The following is a 24,148-nucleotide window of genomic DNA, read 5'->3' on the forward strand; positions in this document are numbered from 1 at the left end:
ATGTAGCTGTCCAGTTTTCCCAGCACCACTTATTGAAGAGGCTGTCTTTTCTCCATTGTATATTCTTGCCACCTTTATCAAAAATAAGGTGACCATATGTGTGTGGGGGTTTATCTCTGGGCTTTCTATCCTGTTCCATTGATCTGTATTTCTGTTTTTGTGCCAGTACTATACTGTGTTGATTACTGTAGCTTTGTAGTATAGTCTGAAGTCAGGGAGCCTGATTCCTCCAACTCCGTTTTTCTTTCTCAAGATTGCTCTGGCTATTCGGGTTCTTTTGTGTTTCCATACAAATTGTGAAATTTTTTGTTCTAGTTCTGTAAAAAATGCCAGTGGTAATTTGATAGGGATTGCATTGCATCTGTAGATTGCTTTGGGTAATAGAGTCATTTTCACAATGTTGATTCTTACAATCCAAGGCCATGGTATATCTCTCCATCTGTTTGTATCATCTTTAATTTCTTTCATCAGTGTCATAGTTTTTTGCATACAGGTCTTTTACCTCCTTAGGTAGGTTTATTCCTGGGTATTTTGTTCTTTTTGTTACAGTGGTGAATGGGATTGTTTCCTTAATTTCTCTTTCTGATCTTTTGTTGATAGTGTATAGGAATGCCAGGGATTTCTGTGCATTAATTTTGTATCCTGCAACTTTACCAAATTCACTGATTAGCTCTCGTAGTTTTCTACTGGCATCTTTAGGATTTACTATGTATAGTATCATGGCATCTGCAAACAGGGACAGTTTTGCTTTTTCTTTTTCCAATTTGGATTTTTTTTCTTTCTTTTTTTTCTCTGATTGCTGTGGCTAAAACTTTGAAAACTGTGTTGAATAGTACTGATGAGAGTGGGCACCCTTGTCTTGTTCCTCATCTTAGAAGAAATGGTTTCAGTTTTTCACCATTGAGAACAATGTTGGCTGTGGGTTTGTCGTATATGGGCTTTATTATGTTGGGGTAGGTTCCGTCTGTGCCTGCTTTCTGGAGAGTTTTTATCATACATTGATGTTGGATTTTGTTGAAAGCTTTTTCTGCATCTATTGAGATGATCATATGGTTTTTATCCTTCAGTTTGTTAAGGTGGTGTATCACATTGATCGATTTGCATATATTGAAGAGTCCTTGCATTCCTGGGATAAACGCCACTTGATCATGGTGTATGATCCTTTAAATGTGCTGTTGGATTCTGTTTGCTAGTAGTTTGTTATTGGCCTGTAGTTTTCTTTTTTTGTGACATCTTTGGTTTTGGTATCAGGGTGATGATGGCCTTGTAGAATGAATTTGGGAGTGTTCCTCCCTCTGCTGTATTTTGGAAGAGTTTGAGAAGGATGGGTGTTAACTCTTCTCTAAATGTTTGATAGAATTCACCTGTGAAGCCCTCTGGTCCTGGGCTTTTGTTTGTTGGAAGATTTTTAATCACAGCTTCAATTTCAGTGCTTATGATTGGTCTGTTCATATTTTCTATTTCTTCCTGGTTTAGTCTTGGAAGTTTGTGCTTTTTTAAGAATTTGTCCATTTTTTCCAGGTTGTCCATTTTATTGGCATAGAGTTGCTTTTAGTAATCTCTCATGTTCCTTTATTTATGTAGTGTCAAATGTTACTTCTCCTTTTTCATTACTAATTCTGTTGATTTGTGTCTTTCCCTTTTTTTCTTTGTGAGTCTGGCTAATGATTTATCAATTTTGTTTATCTTCTCAAAGAACCAGCTTTTAGTTTTATTGATCTTTGCTATTGTTTTCTTCATTTCTTTTTCATTTATTTCTGATCTGATCTTTATGATTTCCTTCCTTCTGTTAACTTTGGGGATTTTTTGTTCTTCTTCTCTGATTGCTTTAGGTGTAAGGTTAGGTTGTTAATTTGAGATTTTTCTTGTTTCTTGAGGTAGGAATGTATTGCATAAACTTTCCTTGTAGAACTGCTTTTGCTGCATCCCATAGTTTGGGTCATCATGTTTTTGTTGTCATTTGTTTCTAGGTATTTTTTGATTTTCTCTGATTTCTTCAGTGATCTCTTGGTTATTTAGTAACGTATTATTTAACCTCCATGTGTTTTTATTTTTTACAGTTTTTTTCCTATAATATCTAGTCTCATAGCATTGTGGTCAGAAAATATACTTGATACGATTTCAGTTTTCTTAAATTTACCAAGGCTTGATTTGTGACCCAACATATGATCTATCCTGGAGAATGTTTCATGAGCACTTGAGAAGAAAGTGTATTTTATTGTTTTAGGGTGGAATGTCCTATAAATACCAATTAAGTCCATCTGGTCTAATGTGTCATTTGAAGCTTGTGTTTGTCTATTTTCATTTTGGATGATTTGTCGTTTGGTGGAAGTGGGGTGTTAAAGTTGATTTCCCCTTTTATGGCTGTTAGCATTTGCCTTATGTATTGAGGTGCTCCTATCTTGGGTGCATAAATATTTATAATTGTTATATCTTCTTCTTGGATTAACCCCTTGATCATTACGTAGTGTTCTTCTTTGTCTCTTGTAATAGTCTTTATTTTAAAGTCTGTTTTGTCTGATATGAGAATTGCTACGCCAGCTTTCTTCTGATTTCCATTTGCATGGAGTATCTTTCTCCATCCCCTTGCTTTAAGTGTGTATGTGTCCCTAGGTCTGAAGTGGGTTTCTTGTAGACATCATATATACGGGTCTTGTTTTTGTATCCATTCAGCCAGTCTGTGTCTTTTGTTTTGTTTTGTTTTGTTTTTTATGGTACGCGGGCCTCTGACTGTTATGGCCTCTCCCGTTGCGGAGCACAGGCTCCGGACGCGCAGGCTCAGCGGCCATGGCTCACGGGCCCAGCCGCTTCGCGGCATGTGGGATCTTCCCGGACCGGGGCACGAACCCGCATCCCCTGCATCAGTGGCGGATTCTCAACCACTGCGCCACCAGGGAAGCCCCAGTCTGTGTCTTTTGGTTGGAGCATTTAGTCCATTTACATTTAAGGTCATTATTGATATGTATGTTCCTGTTACCATTTTCTTAATTGGTTTGGGCTTGTTTTTGTAGGTCTTTTCCTTCTTGTGTTTCCTGCCTAGAGATGTTCATTTAATATTTGTTATAAAGCTGGTTTGGTGGTGCTGAATTACCATAACTTTTGCTTGTCTGTAAAGGTTTTGATTTCTCCATCGAATCTGAATGAGATCTGTGCTGGGTAGAGTAATCTTGATTGTAGGTTTTCCCCTTTCATCACTTTAAATATGTCCTGCCACTCCTTTCTGGCTTGCAGAGTTTCTGCTGAAAGATCAGCTGATAACCTTATGGGGATTCCCTTGTATGTTATTTGTTCCTTTTCCGTTGCTGCTTTTAATATTTTTTCTTTGTGTTTACTTTTTGATAGATTGCTTAATATGTGTCTTGGCATGTTTCTCCTTGGATTTATCCTGTATTGGGACTCTCTGTGCTTCCTGGGCTTGATTGACTATTTCCTTTCCCACGTTAGGGAGGTTTTCAACTGTAATCTCATCAAATATTTTCCCAGGCCCTTTCTTTTTCTCTTCTTCTTCTGCAACCCCTATAATTTGAATGTTGGTGTGTTTAATGTTGTCCTAGAGGTCTCTATGACTGTCCTCAATTATTTTCATTCCTTTTTCTTTATTCTGCTCTGTGGCAGTTATTTCCACTATTTTATCTTCCAGGTCACTTCTCTGTTTTCTGCCTCAGGTATTCTGCTGTTGATTCCTTCTAGAGAATTCTTAATTTCGTTTATTGTGTTGTTCATCATTGTTTGTTTGCTGTTTAGTTCTCTAGGTCCTTGTTAAACGTTTCTTGTATTTGCTCCATTTTCTTTCCAAGATGTTGGATCATCTTTACTATCATTTTTCTGAATTCTTTTTCAGGTAGACTGCTTATTTCCTCTTCATTTGTTTGGTCTGGTGGGTTTTTACCCTGCTCCTTCATCTGCTGCATATTTCTTTTTCTTCTCATTTTGTTTAACTTACTGTGTTTGGGGCCTCCTTTTCACAGCCTACAGGTTCATAGTTCCCATTGTTTTTGGTGTCTGTTCGCAGTGGGTGAAGTTGGTTCAGTGGCTTGTGTAGGCTTCCTGGGAAAGGGGACTGGTGCCTGTGTTTTGGTGGGTGGGGCTGGATCTTGTCTTTCTCGTGGGCAGGGCCACGTCCGGTGGTGTGTTTGGGGGTGTCTGTGAACTTCGTATGACTTTAGGCAGCCTCTCTGCTAATGTGTGGTGTTGTGTTTCTGTTTTGCTAGTTGTTTTGCATGGGGTGTCCAGCACTGGAGCTTGCTGGCCATTGGGTGGAGCTGGGTCTTAGCGTTGAGACAGTGTCTCTGGGAGAGCTCTCGCTGATTGATATTATGTGGCGCTGGGAGGTCTCTGGTGGTCTTCTGGACTCAGCTTTCCCACCTTGGAGGCTAATGCCTGACATCCGGCCGAAGCACCAAGACCCTGCCAGCCACACAGCTCAGAAGAAAAAAAATAAAAAATAAAGAAAATAAATAGTAAAATAAAAAAATAAGAGAGAGCAACCAAACCAATAAACAAATTCACCAACGATAACAAGCCCTAAAACTTAAACCAAGAGAAACATAAAAGTCAGAAACAAATCAGTTGCAGAAAGCAAACCCCAAGTCTATAGTTGCTCCCAAAGTCCACCGCCTCAGTTTTGGGAATATTTGTTTTCTATTCAGGTATTCCACAGATGCAGGGTTCATCAAGTTGATTGTGGGGTTTTATCTGCTGACCCTGAGGCTGCACGGAGAAATTTCCCTTTCTCTTCTTTTTTTGGTCAGCTTCTGGGGTCAGCTTTGGTTTTAGCCCTGCCTCTGTGTGTAGGTTGCCCTCAGGTATCTGTTCCCTTCCCAGACTGGAGGGGGTTAAAGTAGTGGCTGATTAGGGCTCTCTTGCTCACTCAGATCAGGGAGAGGGAGGGGTACAGTAGTCATAATTGGAATGTGGGGCAAGCCTGTGGCAGCAGAGGCTAGCATGACATTGCAACAGCCTGAGGCGCACTGTGTGTTCTCCTGGGGAGGTTGTCCCTGGATCTCAGGACCCTGGCAGTGGCGTGCTGCACAGGCTCCCTGGGTTGTGTGGGTAGTGACCTGTGCTGGCACACAGGATTTTTGGGTGGCAGCAGCAGCATTAGTGTTTCATGCCCGTATCTGTGATCCGACCTGATAGCTGTGGCTGGCACCCATCTCAGGAGCTCATTTAGGTGGTACTCTGCCTTCTGTGGGCACACGGGGAAGGAATCCCATCTCCTCGTGCACCCCCAAAACAATGGTCTCCTTCCTCTTCAGCAGGTCCAGACTTTTTTTTTTTTTTTTTTTTATAGCACACGGGCCTCTCACTGTTGTGGCCTCTCCCGTTGCGGAGCACAGGCTCTGGATGCGCAGGCTCAGCGGCCATGGCTCACGGGCCCAGCCACTCCACAGCATGTGGGATCTTCCCAGACCGGGGCACGAACCCGTGTCCCCTGCATCGGCAGGCGAACTCCCAACCACTGTGCCACCAGGGAAGCCCTGATCATATGATTTTTAGCCTTCATTTTATTCATGTGGTATATCACATTGATTTGCGATTGTTGAACCATTCTTGTATCTTTGGAATAAACTCCATTTGATCATGGTATGTGATCCTTTTAATATACGTATTGTTGAATCCAGTTGGCTTATATTTTGTTGAGGATTTTTGCATCTATGTTCATCAATGATATTGACCTGTAATTTTCTTTTTTGTGTGGTGTCCTTGTCTATTTTGGTATTGAGAAATGCTGGCCTTGTAAAATGAGTTTGGAAGTGTCACTCCTTTTCTGTTATTTGGCGTAGTTTGAGAGGGATTGGTATTAATTCTTCTTTGAATGTTTGGTAGAATTCACCAGTGAAGTTGTCTGGTCTCTTACTTTGTAGGGAGTTTTAAAATTACTGATTCAATCTCTTTACTAGTAATCATTCTGTTCAAATTTTCTGTTTCTTTATGGTTTAGTCTTGGAAGGTCATATGTTTCTAGGAATTTATCCGTTTCTTCTCAGTTGTCCAATTTGTTGGCATATAATTTTTCGTAGTAGCTCTCTTATTATTCTTTGTATTTCTTTGCTGTCAGTTGTAATGCTTCCTTTTTAATTTTTGATTTTGAGTGAGTCTAGCTAAAGGTTTGTCAATTTTATCTTTTCAAAGAACCAGATCTTGGTTTCACTCATCTTTTCTATTGTCGTTTTAGTCTCTATTTCATTTATTTTTTCTCTTTGTTATTTCCTTCTTTCTACTAACTTTGGGCCTTGTTTCTTCCTTTCTAGTTCCTTGAGGTGTACAGTTATGTTGTTTATTTGAGATTTTTCTTGAGGTATAAAGTTAGGTTGTTTACTTGATTTAGCTACGTTTGCCTTTTAATCTTTTTTTTAAATAAATTTATGTATTGGTTTTTTAAAAATTTATTTTTGGCTGTGTTGAGTGTTGCTGCATGTGGGCTTTCTCTAGTCGCGGCGAGTGGGGGCTACTCTTCATTGTGGTGTGTGGGCTTTTCACTGCGGTGCATGGGCTTCTTGTTGCGGTGGCTTCTCTCGTTGTAGAACATCGGGCTGTAGATGTCCAGGCTTCAGTAGTTGTGGCACGTAGTCTCAGTAGTTTTGGCTCACGGGTTGTAGAATGCAGGCTCAGTAGATGTGATGCATGGGCTTATTTGCTCTGTGGCATTTGGGATCTTCCCAGACCAAAGCTCAAACCTGTGTCCCCTGCCTGCACTGGCAGGTGGATTCTTAACCACTGAGCCACGAGGGAAGTCGCTTGTGTTTTAATCTTCATACTGGTTTTAGTAGTGGTTAATGCACTACCTTTATGTATATTTTCCTTTACCAGTGAGATTTATACTTTCATATGTTTTCTGGTTAGTAATTAGTGCTATTTTTTTTAGCTTAAAGAAATCCCTTTAACATTTCTTGTAAGACTGGTTTAGTAGTGATCAACTCCTTTAGCTTTTGCTTGTATGGAAGACTCTACCTCTTATTTAGTTCTGAATAACTTTGCTGGTTAGAGTTATTGGTTCGAAATTTTTTTCTTTCATGACTTTGAATATATCATGCCACTCCCCTCTGTCCTGCAGTTTCTGCTGAAAAATCAACCAAGGGACCTTATGTATAAAAAATTCTTTTTCTTTTTCTGCTTTTAAGATTCTCTCCTTGTTTTTAACTTTTGGCATTTTAATTATAATGTGTCTTAGTGTGGGTCTCTTTAGGTTCATCTTTTTTGGAGCTCTCTGGGCTCCCTGGATCTGGATGTCTTTTTCTTTTCCCAGGTTAGGTAAGTTTTCAGCCCTTGTTTCTTAAAATAAGTTTTCTGCCCTTTTCTCTCTCTTTTCTTTTTCTGGGACTCCTAAAGTGTGAATATTACTCAGCTTGATGTTTTCTTATAAGTCCCTTATGGTATCTTTATTTTATTTTTTCATTCTTTTTTCTTTTTGCTGCTCTGTTTGGGTGAGTTCCTCTGCCCTGTCTTGGGTTCATTGATCCTTTTTTTCTGCTCTATCTAGTCTGATGTTGAACTCATCTAGTGTTTTGTTTTGTTTGTTTGTTTGGCTACACTGTGTGGCTTTTGGGATCTTAGTTCCCTGCACAGGGATTGAACCCGGGCCCCTGCAGTGAGAGTGCCAAGTCCTAACCACTGAACTGCCAGGGAATTCCCACATCTAGTGTATTTTTTAGTTCATGTTTTTCAGTTCTGTGATTTCTGTGTGGAACTCTCTTGTATTTTCTGTCTCTTTGTCAAAATTCTCACCGTGTTTATTCTCCAAAGTTCAGTGAGCATGTTTATGACCATTACTTTGAACTCTTTATTAGGTAAATTACTTATCTTTGTTTCATTAGTGTTTTTTTTTTCCTGAGGTTTTATCATGTTCTTTTGTTTGGAACACATTCCTCTGTTTCTTCATTTTGCTTGATTCTCTGTTGGTTTCTATGCAATAGATGAAAAACAACCACTTCTCCCAGTCTTAAAGGGTTGACCATAGGAGATAAACCTTATTGTTTAACCCTACCCTAGCTCTTAGTTATCTCTCAGACCTTTGTGATTGTCCAAGAAGCTTATTTTATTTTTACTGGTTCCCAGTAGTTGAGGATGTGCCAAAGCCAGTGTCCCAAAGCGACTGTGGGTCGCTGCATCAGGGTGGGTTTTATGGTGAGATTGTATCTCAGCCTTTCCCACTGGTTTGATGTGGTTTCTCTCTGGTTTGGGTGATGTGGAGGGCCTTTCTCTGCCAGTTTTTAGGTTATTGTCAGAGGAAAGTGTTGTATATGTAGCTATAGATTTCAGTGTGAGTGTGGAGGAGGTGAGATCAGGATCTTCCATCTTGAACTGGAACCCCAACATTCTTTTTTTCACATAATATCTCCACAGTATAACCCACATGCCATGAAAACCTGACCAAATACATCTGCTTATAGTCCTGTCCTTTAATCCTGTGTTTGTGTATGTGTGTGTGTACCTGCATACATACATATATACCTACTTACTTATGGACCTTACTAGGAAGTTTTTATATCTGAAGATAAAGAGACAAGGAGAAAGGTGACTAGCAGACAAAAAGGAAACATTTATATATATGAGAAAAAGTTTGAGTTACAGTGCTTCTCATCACCTTCCTAAATTGTTCATTCTGTTGATTACCCTTTTCTTGACTGATCTTTTTGCATTGACATTTGTTTTGTTTTGGGGGGGTTTCAGGCCCGCATCTTGCCCATATCCTGTTGCCTAATATAGAACTAGTGGAACTGTAAGTGCTCTCTGCCTATAGAAATGAACCTCATTTGCCTTCCTCCATCTGATTCTTGTATTTCTTTTGACCAAGGCCTTCATTTCACACACACAGTTACCAGGCACTCAAATGGCCACAAGCCAGGTAGTGTGTTTGGCACTGGCTATATAAGAATGACTTAACGTGGGTTTAGTATTCATTGTGCTCAGAGTGCAGTAGGGCAGATAAATAGTAGACAAGTAACCATAGCAATAGTAACTATACCTGTAACAAGGGCCAGAGGACTGACTAATCACCTGTGCTCTTGGCATCAGGATCAGGGACAGTGTCTCAGAAAAGACAAGGTATTCTGGGCAGAGGGAGAAGCCATAGAGGCATAAAATTACATGAAATTTTGAGAGTTATGAGGTATTGAAAAAGTACAATGTGAAAAGACAACATGGGGCTAAGTAACCTGTGGATGGATTGTAAAGCATCTTCTGTGCAGATTTAAGGAATGTGATTTTATTCTGTAGGTAATGACAACTCAGACATTTTAAGGAAGGTAGTCACCTGAGAAAAAAAGTGTTTTGAAGTCACTCAGAATTCAGGTCACATCTCTGCTTATGTCACTTACTAGCTGAATACTCTTGGGCCTGGTGCTTAACATTTCTGAACCTCAGTGTTCACATCTATGAAATGGGTGTAGCTTGGACTGAGAGTACCTTGGATTGTGAGTGACTTATCATTCAGCAAACATTATTTATTGAGTGCCTGTTATACATTATGCCCAGAGAAATTCTACAGGGAAGGGAAATGCAGTAGGATGAGCCTACAGAGTTTAGAAAAGGTAGATGCTGTATCAACCCATTCAAAACTTAGCACATTTCTCTATTCACAGCTATTCTTACTCATGTGTTCTGTCATTATTAGTGGCACCTCAGACAGAAGCCTGGGAATCTTCTATTATACCTTCTTTATAACCAATTATCAAATCCAGACTGTTTTACCTTTTTTTTTTTTTGGTATAAAATTTTATTTTGATGAAACGCTTAAGTTTTATGTATTCATTTGTTAAATTTTGACATATATGCATACATCTCTGTAATCCAATTGTATGTTAAGGTGGAGAGCTTCACTACCATCTACTTGTAATTCATTGCAACCAGTACACTTTGGTTGAAGCAATAACTTTATTCACTCATAGCATGAATGTATATTAATATGGTAGGTATTGGTATAGAAACCGAGAATGCAGTGAGTCCTTACCTTCAAGGATCTTATAGTTAGGTGAGGATACTGATGAGTAAATATGAACTTGATGACACACCTTGAGAATTAAGAAAATAGAGCTCGAGTACAGGGTGCCATTGTGTCACCTTGATCTAATTCTCTTTGGGTATGTGGGCAAAGGGGAAATGGAATCTAATCTGAGGTTGGTAAGAAGTATAATGAACAATGCAAAGAACGGAGAGGCATATTCCAAGGGTATTCAGGGCCAGGAAGCAAGAGGACAGAGAATGTTGTGTGTCTAGAGGGTAGAGAATAAGAAATAACAAAAATGATATTAGAGTGTCAAGTAAAAGGCTGGAGAAAGGCTGAGTTTCCCATTGTAGGTCAACTAGAAGTAGCCTTACCTTCGAGGCAAGGAGTGATGCAAAATGACAATTCTTTGTCAATTCTTATCTTTGAACTCCCTCTGAACCTTATATAAAACTCCTATTTTATGCCTCATAAGTATTAGTGAATCATTGTTATTGTTGTCATCAGTATGATATCAACTACTGTTTATTGAAGGTTTCTACATGTTGTATGGAGAAGAGGGAAGGCACTGTGGTAAGGGACACAGACAAACTGTAGTGATGCTGCCACAGGGTGAGGAATACCAGCAGACACCAGACCCAGAAGAGACTAGGAAAGGGTTTTCCCTTAGAGCCTCTAATTGGAGTGTGGCCCTGCGGACACCTGGGTTTGAGCCCAGTGATGCTGATTTCAGACTTCAGGTCTCCAGAACTGTGATAGAATAAATTTCTGTTGCTTGAAGCCACCAAATTTGTGGTGATTGGTTAGAGCAGCTATTGGAAACAGTGCCCTTGTTACCTCACAACACGCATGATATACTTCTTTCTGTGCATGTGCTCATGCCCAATATACTTCTTTCTGTCCATGTGCTCCCTCCCTTTCCTTCCCTGGGAATGCCTGAACCACCACTCCAGCTCTGGCTCCATCGGGTCTTAGTTGCGGCACGCGAGATCTTTAGTTGTGGCGTGTGAACTCTTAGTTGCGTCATGTGGGATCTAGTTCCCTGACCAGATATTGAACCCGGGCCCCCTGCATTGGGAGCATAGACTCTTAGGCACTAGACCACCAGGGAGGTCCCACTCTCACTTTTGAAGTATCCTGTTTATCCGTGAAAATCCAGTCCAAAAGCAACTCTGATCCCTTTAGGGAGAATTAATCACTCTTACCTCTGTTTGGTAACTGATATGTCCCAAGTGAGTAGAATAGTTCCTCAAATATAGTAAGTGCTTGATAAATAACTGCAGAGTGAATTAATTCTATCATGTATTACAGTTGTTGAGTCACCTATTCCATTAGATTTTTCTTTGCTTTATTTATTTATTTATTCTTTTTTTTTTGCGGTATGCGGGCCTCTCACTGTTGTGGCCTCTCCTGTTGCGGAGCACAGGCTCCAGACGCACAGGCTCAGCAGCCATGGCTCACGGGCCTAGCCGCTCCGCAGCATGTGGGATCTTCCCAGACCAGGGCACAAACCCGTGTCCCCTGCATCGGCAAGCGGACTCTCAACCACTGTGCCACCAGGGAAGCCCTATTTATTTTTTAAATTGAGATATACTTGTTCAAGGTGTACAATGTGTTGATTTATACGGTTATGTATTGCAATATGATTCCTCCCATAGCTTTAGCTAACACCTCTACCACTTCACATAATTATCTTTTTTTTTTTGAAGTGAGAACATTTAAGATCTAGTCTCTTAGCAATTTTGAAGTCTACAATACAGTATTGTTGACTATAATCACTATGCCGTGCATTAGATCTCCAGAACTTACTCATCTTCTAGTTGTAAGTTTGTACCCTTAGTCTGTTTTATTCTTAAATATTCCTCATCTTCTTGTCTCCATCCCTGTTGCCAAAGCCTTCGTTCTGGCTCTTACCTCTCATCTGGAATCTGCAGTAGTTGGTTTCTCTTCTTCATAAATTCATTTTCTCTTTGACGAGAAAGTTCTCACTTTAAGTGATACTGGCCATATGCTGAGCGCTTGCTAACTGTCAGATGACTGCTAATGCCCTGCATTATCTCAGATCGTTAGGACATGCTTGGAGTCTGCTGCTAGACCAGGAGTTGAAGGCTCACCCTCTCCTTGGTTGGCTACCAGCAAAGTGTGTCAGTTCCAGCCTCCCCATGCCTTTTGTCTCCTCTTGCGCAAGGCCTACTTCCTTGTTCTCTTTGTTTCGCTGTCTTCTGCCAGATGCCTGGGGCCTTCTTATCATCTACTGTTTGCTGGAATCGAAAGCTTTTAAAAGTTTACGGGTTCATGCTAGGTAGATTGGACATGGGCCCGTCCTCTGCATTTGTATTAGGTGTATGTTCTGTACTTAACCATGAGATTTGAAGCTTTAAAAAAAAATCTCATATTTTAATGAGACGTCTCTTCTCTCAGCCCTCATAGTAGGTATATTTTGTACTTGCTGTGAACCTGCCATTGAAATGATCGTACTCATGGTCTTTAACTTTTTTGTACTTCCACCCTGATAAGAAACTGTCTTGCACTGGGGTGGGGGAATGCCTTTTTCTCTTCTTGATTATGTAGAATCTGACTATCCATGAAGGTAAGATGGACTTGGAGATCTACTTGTAGGTTCTCAGGTTGAAGGTATCTGTATCCCAGTACTTTATCACAATGCTTTGTACCTATTAGTTGAATTTGTCACATACAGGTAGCTTCCTCATCACACAGACAGTAAACTTTCTATTCTGCTTTTCTTCTCCCTATGTAAGTAACAGTTGGGAGTTGAGAAGAGCATTAACTCACTTATTTGTATTTTGTTTTTGATGCTCCAGGTCAGGATGGCTAACTGGTTGGCTTCCCACATGGTGCCCTACGTCAACATCACACCTTAAAGAAGCTGAAGAGAAAATTTTAAAATGTAAGGTTTTCTTCTTATAAGTTAACTGAGCCATTTACTAAAATAGGTTCAATATAAAGCATCGCCTTGAAACTGAAGATCAGATTCTGTGGTGTGTTAGTTGTTGGCAAAAGAACTTCTTTTCCTTTTACATGTCATCAGTAAGTGCATAAATGTGGGAGGAAGGCAAGGGTTGTCAAACTTTTTGGACTTGAGTCCCTTTTATACTCTTTTTTTTTTTGCGGTATGCGGGCCTCTCACTGTTGTGGCCTCTCCCGTTGCGGAGCACAGGCTCCGGACACGCAGGCCTAGCGGCCATGGCTCACGGGCTTAGTTGCTCCACGGCACGTGGGATCTTCCCGGACCAGGGCACGAACCCGTGTCCCCTGCATTGGCAGGCGGACCCCCAACCACTGCGCCACCAGGGAAGCCCCCTTTTATACTCTTAAATTTGGAAGTACCCCAGGGAACTTTGTTTAGAGGTTATAGCTATCAATATTTACTGTATTAAAAATTAAAACTGAATAATTTTAAATATGGCAACTTATTAATTTATTTTAAAACAATAGTAATAAACCCATTTCAGGTTAAAATAAATAACATGTTTTCTAAAAATAACTGCTTTCTAAACAAATGTAGTGAAAAGAGTAACATTGTTTACAAGTTTACACCTCTCTATAATATCTGGCTTAACGTAAGGCAGCTGGATTCTCACATCTGCTTCTGCATTCAGACTGTTGGTAATCACTTATCATGTGACCTCTGGAAAACTCCACTGTATACCCATCAAAGAATGAGAGTGAAAAAGGCAAATAAAGTCTTAGATTGTTATGAAAATAGTTTTGACCTTGTGAGACCTCCTGAAAGGTTCTCTGGCTCACCAGAGGTCCGCAGACTGCTCTGAGAGCAGGCTGTAGATGTCGCAGAGCAAGTAGCCTTGTCTAGTAGAACACATACTGGACTACATCCAGGTAACCTGTTGTAGGCCCAGGGCTGCAGTCCAGGGGTTACAGGGTCTTGGGCAAGTTCCTTTTCTCACCTTCCTAGTTTTTGCCCATAAGAGGAGTGGGTGGGGTAATCCTTAGTCTAGTATTCTAGAATTCTTTATGTCTACATTTATAATACTGTGGAAACCTTTATCTTTTTCCTTCTTGGGAGCACTGAAATTTACCCACACTTGTACTGTCAAAGTGTTCCCGGATATCTGTGGGTATACTTTCAAGTAATGGTGTTTACTGTGCAATTTTGTTTAGAGGAAGAGCTTAAGTGGTACAGTGCACATACATGATTATTATGTATATTTGTGCATATACTTGTCCACACCTGTTTTTCATACTCTCTGCCACAAATGAATTTTGTTTGTTCATTTAAATGATTCAGGAGTAAGTGACCATAACGGAATATATCCAAAGAAGGGGACAATTAGCCATCTTATTTGGATTTTTAACATGAAATCGGATTTCTACTCTGTATGGTTGGGTAATCTTGTTCTCTACAAAGCTGGCAAAGTTGTCATTGTGATTTACTAAAAGAAAAAATTCTTGTCAAGAGATTTAAAAAAGGGTGCTAGATACTCAATTCATGTATTTAACAAACATACTGATTTCCTACTGCTGGGTTCTAGGGATGCAAATAGGAATGAGAATTGGCCCCTGCCTTAATATCAGACATGGAAGCAAGCAACTAATACAGTGGGGTGAGCTCTCTCATAGAGGTCACAGATGGTCTTTATGGGAATACGCAGACATCTATGTTCAGAATGTGGTTTGGCTTGGCACTAGTACCAGATCACCTCCTTTTCTAAACTGGTGTCATTTCCACTCACTCTGGGCCCCGTTAATATTCTGAACAAATGCTGGGTTTCCCCTTCTGCCACTATGTGGGTACAAAACTAAAGATTATTTGGTTAAAGGGCAGAAACTCCCGGTTCTCCATGTTTGTCCACTGCAGATGTATATGCACAAATAATTAAGATATATCTAAAGTGTAGCTATGCAGTTGATAATTTAATGTAAAAGAATTTCAAATTAGTTTCATCTTTAGTCAGTTTTGGGGGAGATTTAAAGTATTTAGTCCTGTAGCTTTGAGGGCAAGAAAGATTTTTTATCTACAAAGCTGTGATTATTTGCTTTCTCTAGAGAGATTGTTGTTGGATACAAACTCAGACTACCTGGCACCTCATGCTGAGGAGTTCCTGCCATCTTTTTCTACTAAACGTTATGATGACTTAAGATTTCAGTTATGTGTTTAATACATGTTTATCGGAAAAAAATGTTTCTTTTGAGTCTGAGTTCAATGTTCAATGCTTAATCCTCAAGTGTTCTACACATACAAGGTAGTATTCTATTGTCTGTAAAACTAGAGACTTTAAAATAATGGATTCAGCAGCCACGAAGTTCCACTCCAGTACCTTCAACTGATAGATATGGAAATAAGTCCAAAGAGCTAACATGACTTGCCAGAAAACCTAGGCCACAGTTGCTTGAGACTTGTCTGAGGTAGCTTTTACCACCAAGATGTAAAATATGGTAATTAAGAAATACTTGCTTTGGGACTTCCCTGGTGGTGCAGTGGTTAGGAATCTGCCTGCCAGTGCAGGGGACATGGGTTTGAGTCCTGGTCCGGGAAGCTCCCACGTGCTGCGGAGCAACTAAGTGTGTGCACCACAACTACTGAGCCTGTACCCTAGAGCCTGTGAGCCACAACTACTGAGCCTGCATGTCACAACTACTGAAGCCTGCTCACCTAGAGCCCGTGCTCTGCAGCAAGAGAAGCCACTGCAATGAGAAGCCTGTGCACCACAATGAAGAGTAGCCCTCGCTCACAGCAACTAGAGAAAGCCCGTGCTCAGCAACAAAGACCCAACACAGCCAGAAAGTAAACAAACAAATAAATAAATAAAATTAAAGAAAAAAATAATTGCTTCAATAAAATGTGCACTTTTTTTTAGGACTGATATAATAAAGGTTAAACTCATATAAATGAATACCAGATGATTTCTAGATTATTAATTTCTGATTGCCCTGAGAATACCCCCCTTCTCAGAAGTAGTGACGCTAAGCAGAATTTCTCTTTTATGTTTCCATTAGGTGTCCCCTGCACATACAAAAAAGGACCTGTTCGTATATCTAATGGAAATAAAATATGGACACTGAAGCTTTCTCATAATATTTCAAATAAGACTCCACTTGTCCTCCTCCATGGTTTTGGAGGAGGTCTTGGACTCTGGGCACTGAATTTTGGAGATCTTTGCACCAATAGACCTGTCTATGCTTTTGACCTGCTGGGCTTTGGACGAAGTAGCAGACCCAGATTTGATAATGATGCAGAAGAAGTAGAGAATCAGTTTGTGGAATCCATTGAAGAGTGGAGACGTGCTTTAGGATTGGACAAAATGATTTTGCTTGGCCACAACCTGGGTGGGTTCCTGGCTGCTGCTTACTCACTGAAGTACTCATCAAGGTAAGTGATGGTGACAAAAGAGAGGCACCCAAGTGCTGGTTTCCAGTTTCCCCCTTTGGTGGTTGTTGGTGTCTGAACCTTATAAGAGACATTGTCTTAAAGGACCCTGTAGACTGAATAGCCACAACTGATGGCCAATTTAGTAGCAGAAATAATGTTGTCAGGTTTTCCTATTACATATGCTACACATTGGTAGGAGGCTTGTGAAAGGACTTTCTATCTGTTAGACTTAGAATGTACACAGTTTAAGCCACGAGTAAAAACTGTTGTGTTGTTATTATCATTAGACGTATGGATCCAGCAGGCTTTTCCTAAACTTTTCCAGGTTTTAGTAAGCTGCAATAGGAAACCAGAGGTTAGAAATTAGAAGACATAGGTGCTAGTGCTTTCTTTATGGCTTAGAGCAAATCACATAATCTCTAAATTTTAGTTTCCTCATCTCTAAGCTACAGAAAATACACCTGCATAGAATATCTTTTAGCTTTTTAAAAATTATTATAGTATGCCCTAAACTTTATTGCTATAGAATTTTTTTCTGAGTCATTAAATTAATGAGTGTTTACTTCAGAATCTTTGTAACATCTCTTCCTTTCTTTACCTTATTTTCTTATGCTGTTTCTTATTATTTAGGTTGCTAATCGGGGGGGAGGTCACATTTGAGTGCTCCGAAAATAGAAGCAAAGCTTATTTTTGTTTCGTTCATCTTTTGGAAAGAAACCAAAAAGATCAGCGTTTTTGTGTTGCCAGTGTATTTTTCCGTTGGACTAAGGAAATAATCCAGAATTGCGACTGACTTTGACATTGAGGTCTGTGGATGGGATAAGGGTCATTTTCAGAGCCCATGGGTCAGGCTGCCCCACTGCATAACTCCAGGTGTACTGTTGACACAGAATTTGACATGTGAGGCTGCAGCCCTGTGTACCTGAGGTTATCTTCCTCTGGAATGGCCAACTTTTTCTCTATAGATTCTTTGTCTAAACTTCAGCATTTACACTTGATTTTTCTGGAGAGTTCATAGTCCTATGTGTGCTAGTCGGTAAAATAGTCCTGTTACCTGGCAGACCTGTGCTTTCAAAAGAAATCCAGATTTTCTTCTTCTGGTTGGCTTTCAGGGATTACTGTCTTTTATTGAGTCCTCCTCTCAGTGATGAACAACTAGCTGTATTTGTAGAGAAAGAGAAGATTACTCTTCTGGTATAATGCAACAGGGCTATTTGTGGTGGGGGTGGGTTTCCTTTGTTTCATATCAGGTGTTTATTTTGTCTGTCTTGTGGTATTATTCCCTGGAGATGTGACATGGGACTCAGTGAGCTAAGCTCTGGTAATGAAACCCTAGTCTTAGGATCCTGACCCTTCTTGGCTATCTACTGTTTAGGTCAGTTGGTGAGATTTTCCATTTACAGTTGTGAAATGCTCTAAAGAACTAAGGGGCTTCAGTGATTCCAAAGGGAATGACCACTTTAAAACCACCTATAAAAGAGAATAGCAACATATTTTGAATGACAATGGGGTCTGAACAAGTATATGAAACAAAGCCAGTGATCCCTGCGTTGACTGACTACATTTTAGAAATGATTTTTGAATGTTTGTGCCTAATACTGGAAATAAAACTAAAGTACTGTGTCAAGACCAAGAACCACCACTGAATATTAGCAATAGATAAATAACAGAATGCTTGAAATAATTAGCATGTTTAAATTGGCTGATTGCTACCAAATATTGAGTGAAACTCTACAGAACATGTTGGATAGTCAAGCCTATATTTTTAACTGCATAAAAATTGAATTATTAAACACAAGTTAATTTCAAAATAACGAGGTTCTCTGGATTTTCAGATATCCCAAATCATGAATGAAGTCCATACATAACACTCTGCTTGGCACATAGTGAGTGCCCAGTAATATTTCTTGAACAGATTAATCTGAGAAAGAGAATTGAAAACTAAATTCATGTTTCATTTTACCATTTTATGTTCTTTTTTTTCTGCTTTCTCTTTGCATTGTGCAGAAATGTATCAAGAGATGGGAATGGTCATGTTATACTTTTCCATTTTCTTTGTGGGAGAAAAGTAGGTTTCAAACATGTTAATGTAAACAAGGGAAGATTTCAGTTTTATGCCTTTTGACCAGTTATTTTGCATTTTAAGTTAGTATGTCTCATAAAAACAAGTTACAGTTGAAATAAAGTTGGGATCATTTTGTGTGTATGTGTGAGAAAAGATTCATGAGGATGCTTTTTCTAACATATACATTACGTATATACATATTTTGTATGATTAGTAAGTATAGACCAGATGATGCCGCAGTGTAGCACACAGTATAGGAAGGCAGCAGTTAACCTCTAGGGTTCTCCTTCCCCCTAGCTTTTTCCTGTGTTGCTTTTCGGGATGGCTTTCCTTGGAGTACTTCTCTTTTACCGGGGAAGAATGAGTTCAATGAATAAGAATGTCTCTGTTCTTATAGAGACATCATCTCCTTTGCTGCAGACATCCTCACTACTCCGTAATGGTCCCCATTTGTGTTAACTTATTACCTTACAGAAACTTTTTCTGCTTGATCCTGACAAAGCAAATTCATCTAGATTTCCATAGAAGATCAGATGTTATGGTTAATAGAACAGTTCAGCAGACTCACAGATCCAAACGTAGTTAAACACAATTGATTGCTACCAGTGTAAGTGTTCATAATTATAGCAAGCCTCATAGTGAGTGAGATTTAGCATCAGCTGTTTCTTCAAGTTGCTCTCCTACTAAGCAGACGTGTGGTTGTCAGGGTCGCCATCTGTGTGATCTGAGAGGTTTTACCTGAGCCAGAAAAGCTGCTTGGTGGCATACACATATTTTCTCTGGTGCAGCGGAGTGGTCTGTTTTGTACTGTAAGTAACTACCTACTCTAAATGTCACTTATCCAACTTTAACTTGATCCAAGTACCTTTTTAAAAAACTTTTTTTAGAGCTGTTTTGAGAGGGAGGTACAGAGATTTCCCATGTAATCCTTGTTCCTACACATGCATAGCCTCCCCTACAAGGACCATTTTTATTATGCTGTCATGAGATTAAATCTTTGAGTTTCAGAAAGATTTTGGTGGGGGGTGGGGTGAGAGGAGGGGAAAAAATGGTCTAATAGAGACCAAATGAGGTTCAGTTAATTTCCTTCACTCACTGTGCATCTTTTCTTAATCTCTCTTTCTCTCTTTTTTCTCAAGTGGACTTTGAGAATATGATTTTTTTCTCTGCCTCCTCAGGTATGACAGATATAATCTGTACTTTCCTTTCCTCCTAAGTAAAACCACAGCTCTTTAATTTCTATTGTTTCTGTGCATGGAGGAAAAAACCACAAAGACAACGCTTTTTTTTACTTGTTGGGACTTATGTCCCAATCCATACCTATTTCTGCCCTTAATCTTTTATGGGCAGCCCCATTCTTTCATTCTTTGATTATTTTTATAGGACAGTTTGAGGAGAAGTGTGGAAATGCCTAGTTTAATGTACTTGTTCAGGAAGGATTCTAATAATAGAAAATAAATAAAAACTAATTTTTTCTAATTTTTGGTACCTTAGGTCAACCTATGTGCTTCATCTCTATGAGCAGTAGAGTACTTCTGTCCATAAAAGTTGTTCTATAGCCTAACTTGTGGCAGTGATCCCATATTTTCCCCAGATTCTGGATATTGATTAAAAACTGAGTATTCAGCAATTGTGATACTTTATGTAAAAGTACCTGGATGAGTCCTCCATTGAAATAAACAGGTTGGTTCTGTTTAAATAATGTTGAGTGACTTCGTGTGCTTGTAAGGCCTATAGTGCATTGGGGGAAAAGACACAACCACATGAGTAGCATGACAGCTGTGAGAAATCTTGATGAATATCTGACCCAGTCTCAGGTCCATTATGGTACCCTAAAGAAGTATAATTTGAGCTGAGGCGGAGGTCTCAAAGGCATGTAGTAGGAGAGCATTCTAGGTAGTAGGGACAAAAATTGCAAAGGCCCTGTTCTAAGGGGACATCTGGGCCATTCAGGAAAGGCTGTGTGGTTGGTGGGCAGAGAACTTATGAACTGATGAATAGATAACTCCAAATGGAGGCACAAACCTCATGTTCCTTCCCCTAAAATGACCTTAGTTCATCTCCGTTCTCTTACCGTGATGTGTGATAATTAGAGATGTTGTCTGTAATTTTACTTGTAGATTAATGTGCTGCATTAATTAAACAGGACCACTGTGTGAGGTGTCTTGGGCTGCCACTCTGTAAAATCTTCTTCATCAAGCAGTGTCTGATCACCTTAAGGGGGGAACAAAGGGAATAGAGGAAACCAGCAATAATAGCCAAAGATACCATCTCCTTTCTTTGATCTGTGTACTCAGTTTTTCCTTTTAATTATCCTTTTCATTCTGGCCCCTGCTGTTCAGGATCCCATACAGAGACTATCTGTATTTTATAGATATTTGTTATAAACTAAGGAAAAGGATGCTATGAAAAATTCTATTAACTTAGAAAGTATTTAGCAAAGAGATCCATTCCAAGTCACAACAGTATAGGTTACAACTGGTCTTCTCCACTAAAAGGTTTTCAGATCATCTTGCTTTCGACCTTGCCTGGCTCTATCTCTTGTCTCCAGACTATGTGGAGTTGGGCTGAGCATTTCTTATCAGCCCGTCTTGAGAAGAAAGACTGTTCTACTTGACTGAAGTTGGAGGTATTTAAGTTTATTGTTCTGTGCCCCATCCTCCCCTCTGTGGCTTGGAACCAATGGGAACTATCTGGGGCTAACTTCTTTTTGAGAATGCCTCATTTGTGCACTGACTCGAGTTCGTTCTGGTCCTTTTCCTCATTCCTTAGTAGGTCCTGTAAACTCCTTTGTACATTTTGGTTCTGGGTCTGGTCATTCCTGTTGTTGTATTACTTCTGGCTGGTTGCTGACTTTAAGTCTTGTGAAAGTCAGGTTTCCATAGACTTGTTAGCATTTAGACTCAGCTGTCCCAGAATGTTGGAGCAGGTGTTACCTACTTCTTTGCCCTGTAGGCTGTAATCTGCTCACCATCTTCAAACTCAAGACCTACTGTAATGACTAACCTGGAGAAAAATGCTTCATTATGTTTCTAAACTGATGAGCTCTTCTTGTGTTCCTGCTTTGCTGGTTCTTTGTTTTTCCTGTAGTTTGCATTCGCCTCTGATTCTTTTTTTTTTTTCTCTTCCTTTATTTTAGGGGAGGGGGGCACCGTGTTGGGTCTTCGTTACTGTGTGCAGGCTTTCTCTAGTTGTGGAGAGTGGGGGCTACTCTTCATTGCAGTGCATGGGCTTCTCATTGCAGTGGCTTCTCTTGTTGTGGAGCACGAGCTTTAGGCACATGGGCTTCAGTAGTTGTGGCATGCGAGCTCAGTAGTTGGGGCTCGCGGGCTCTAGAGTGCAGACTCAGTAGTTGTGGTGCACAGGCTTAGTTGCTCCGTGGCATGTGGAATCTTCCTGGACCAGGGCTTGAACCTGTGTCCCCTGCGTTGGCAGGTGGATTCTTAACCACCGCACCACCAGTGAGGTCCCTAGCCTCTGATTCTTGATAAAGATGTCTGATAGGATGACTCACATGCTGTCTGGCTAGACCCATTCCTTAAGCCTAGATGTGAACTAACAATCCCATCAGGCTATCCTCTATGGGATATTAGAGGGTCGAGTATATGAGTTTGGATATACATTAAAACTAAATAACACCTAGCAAATGAGGAGATAATCTTCTTACTAGAGAAGCAGGTGAGAAGATAGCCTGGGAACTTGGTCTGGTTCAGGATTATAAGGAGTGTGAGCCAAAGCCTGTGATAAAGCTTTTTGAAGAATAAAATAAGTTAAATTACTCGTTCCTTACATGGTCCCAGCCACTGTCTTCCCATGCTTCTGGAATGAATTATTCTCTAGTAATCTTCCCGTATTTGCTACTATAACTAGCTAGCATTTACTGGGTATTTGTTATTTGATAGCCACCAGCCTGAGTGCTTTGCATGGTCTCTCATTTAAAATCCTTACAACCAAAAATAAGCGACAGTTATTTTCTGAGGTTTTTTACAGGTGGAGGCAAATGATATATAACTACAGTTTAGACGTTGTTGCAGAGCTTTTAAAAAATTGTTTTCCAAATTTTTTGACTACAACCCTCAGTAAGGATTATATGTGTGTGTCTGAAACAAAAGTTTTATTATATGATACATTTTTCTATTCCAAATTATACAATTTTATTAAAAAACAGACTGGCTCTGACTCTGTAAGTGGATTTTACTACCCACTAATGAGTAATGACCTGCAAGATTAATATGAGAAACAACAGTGATGTTCTGATGTCATCCAGGGGACCAGAAAAATTCAGACTGGACTAACTCCTATGCTTACTCTGATTATACTTGATAAAATTTGTACATCATTATAGATAAGGGTAAAAAGGAAACTGGAAAAGCACAATATTCCAAATGTTTACTGAGCATCTACCATGTGCTAGGCTGAAGGCAGAGGATCAAACAACTGTTGGGGCAATTTACTCCATTTCTAAAAAAAAAAAAAAAAATGGTTATCTGCTCCTGTATATATACTCTGTGTAACTTGTTAAAATCTCGTAGATCCATACTAAACAAGGCAAGACAAAACTAAGGCAAAAACAATACTATCAGTTAACTAGAGATAGGTGAGACTTTCCTCCCTCAACTTTCCTTTGTCCTGCTTCTTCTTCGGTTAGCAGGTCAGTAAGAGCCCTGAGCAGACTGGGCAAAATCCCATAACAAATCTGTAACAAAATTTAATCATCTTTTCCTGTAGAGTATGTTTTAATAAGGAGTTCGTTTTTATCTTTAAGTAAGTCAGGAGTGAATAATACCAGCTCTTTCCCCAAAATGAATCTTTGCTGCTTTCAACTATGTGGCTGTTTCATTAATTCCACTCATACCTCTGGCATGTGTCCCCCTCCCCGACCCTCAGATCTCCCTGTGGGCTGTCATAGGAATTTAGGAGGCAGTCAGAATATGAGCGATAACTTTTTTTAAAAAAAATTCATTTTCACCTCCATTTCCATACACTATTAGAAAGTAGTCTCATAAAACTTTTAAGCAGTGATGTTACTCTAAGTATATGGAAATCTCACATTTGACATATCGTCACATAGATTCATAGTTACATTCTAGAAATCTTCTGGATGCTATGAAATTTAGAGTGTAGTGTTAGAATTGGCCTAGAGTTGATAAGAGTTAAGCTCTACCTTTACTAATATGTTTATCTTATGTTGCTTGGCCTATTCTTAGGAAAGAGAGCCTTCTGCCCCATGGCTTGTTGGCATCTGTTAGTACACTGGGGTTGGGAAATAAGGATCATAGCCCTAGTTCTGCATTGACTAGCTTTAGGTTCTGGAGTGAGTCACATAGTACATCTCAGCTTTCTTCTCATCTGATGAGATGAAAGATTGTGCCGAGTATTCTGCAAGGGTCCTTGGAGCTCTGTGCTCTGGGTCTGTGCTCTGAAGCTTTCTGTTTGAGAAAATGCAGTCAGAGCAAAGGATTCATTACTAACTCATCCTTATCTGTACTGACAAAAATAAGAAAACTTCTTATATTGGGAAAATAATAGCTGTCTGTTCCCATGTTCTGGTTTTTTTTACCTTTCTATTTCAATTATGACTTAGGAAAGGGACTTCAGAATCAGTGTCGGTTCACCCTTGGGAGATATTTGCTGCCATTTGTTGACTGTTGGCTACAGTTGAATATTGTTTTGTATCAGGACATTTATGTTTTGTTGAAGATCTTTATGATGTGTTATACCATGATACAATCACAAGGACGTGGTTCTGGTTTTCCCTCATCAGAAAGATGCTTCCTAAGATGGAAAAA

At 39.7% G+C, this 24,148-nt stretch overlaps 1 protein-coding gene across 1 annotated transcript in view; it reads left to right on the plus strand.

The window, feature by feature from the left end:
- Positions 1 to 24,148, plus strand: part of ABHD5 (abhydrolase domain containing 5, lysophosphatidic acid acyltransferase) — a 49,890-nt gene that overhangs the window by 16,365 nt on the left and 9,377 nt on the right. Inside the window, 2 exon segments of the mRNA XM_067005647.1 lie at positions 12,768 to 12,853; positions 15,922 to 16,294. Coding sequence (XP_066861748.1) covers positions 12,768 to 12,853; positions 15,922 to 16,294 — 459 coding nt within the window.

The sequence above is a fragment of the Kogia breviceps genome, chromosome 10, assembly GCF_026419965.1.
Source record: "Kogia breviceps isolate mKogBre1 chromosome 10, mKogBre1 haplotype 1, whole genome shotgun sequence".
Classification (NCBI taxonomy): Eukaryota; Metazoa; Chordata; class Mammalia; order Artiodactyla; family Physeteridae; genus Kogia; species Kogia breviceps.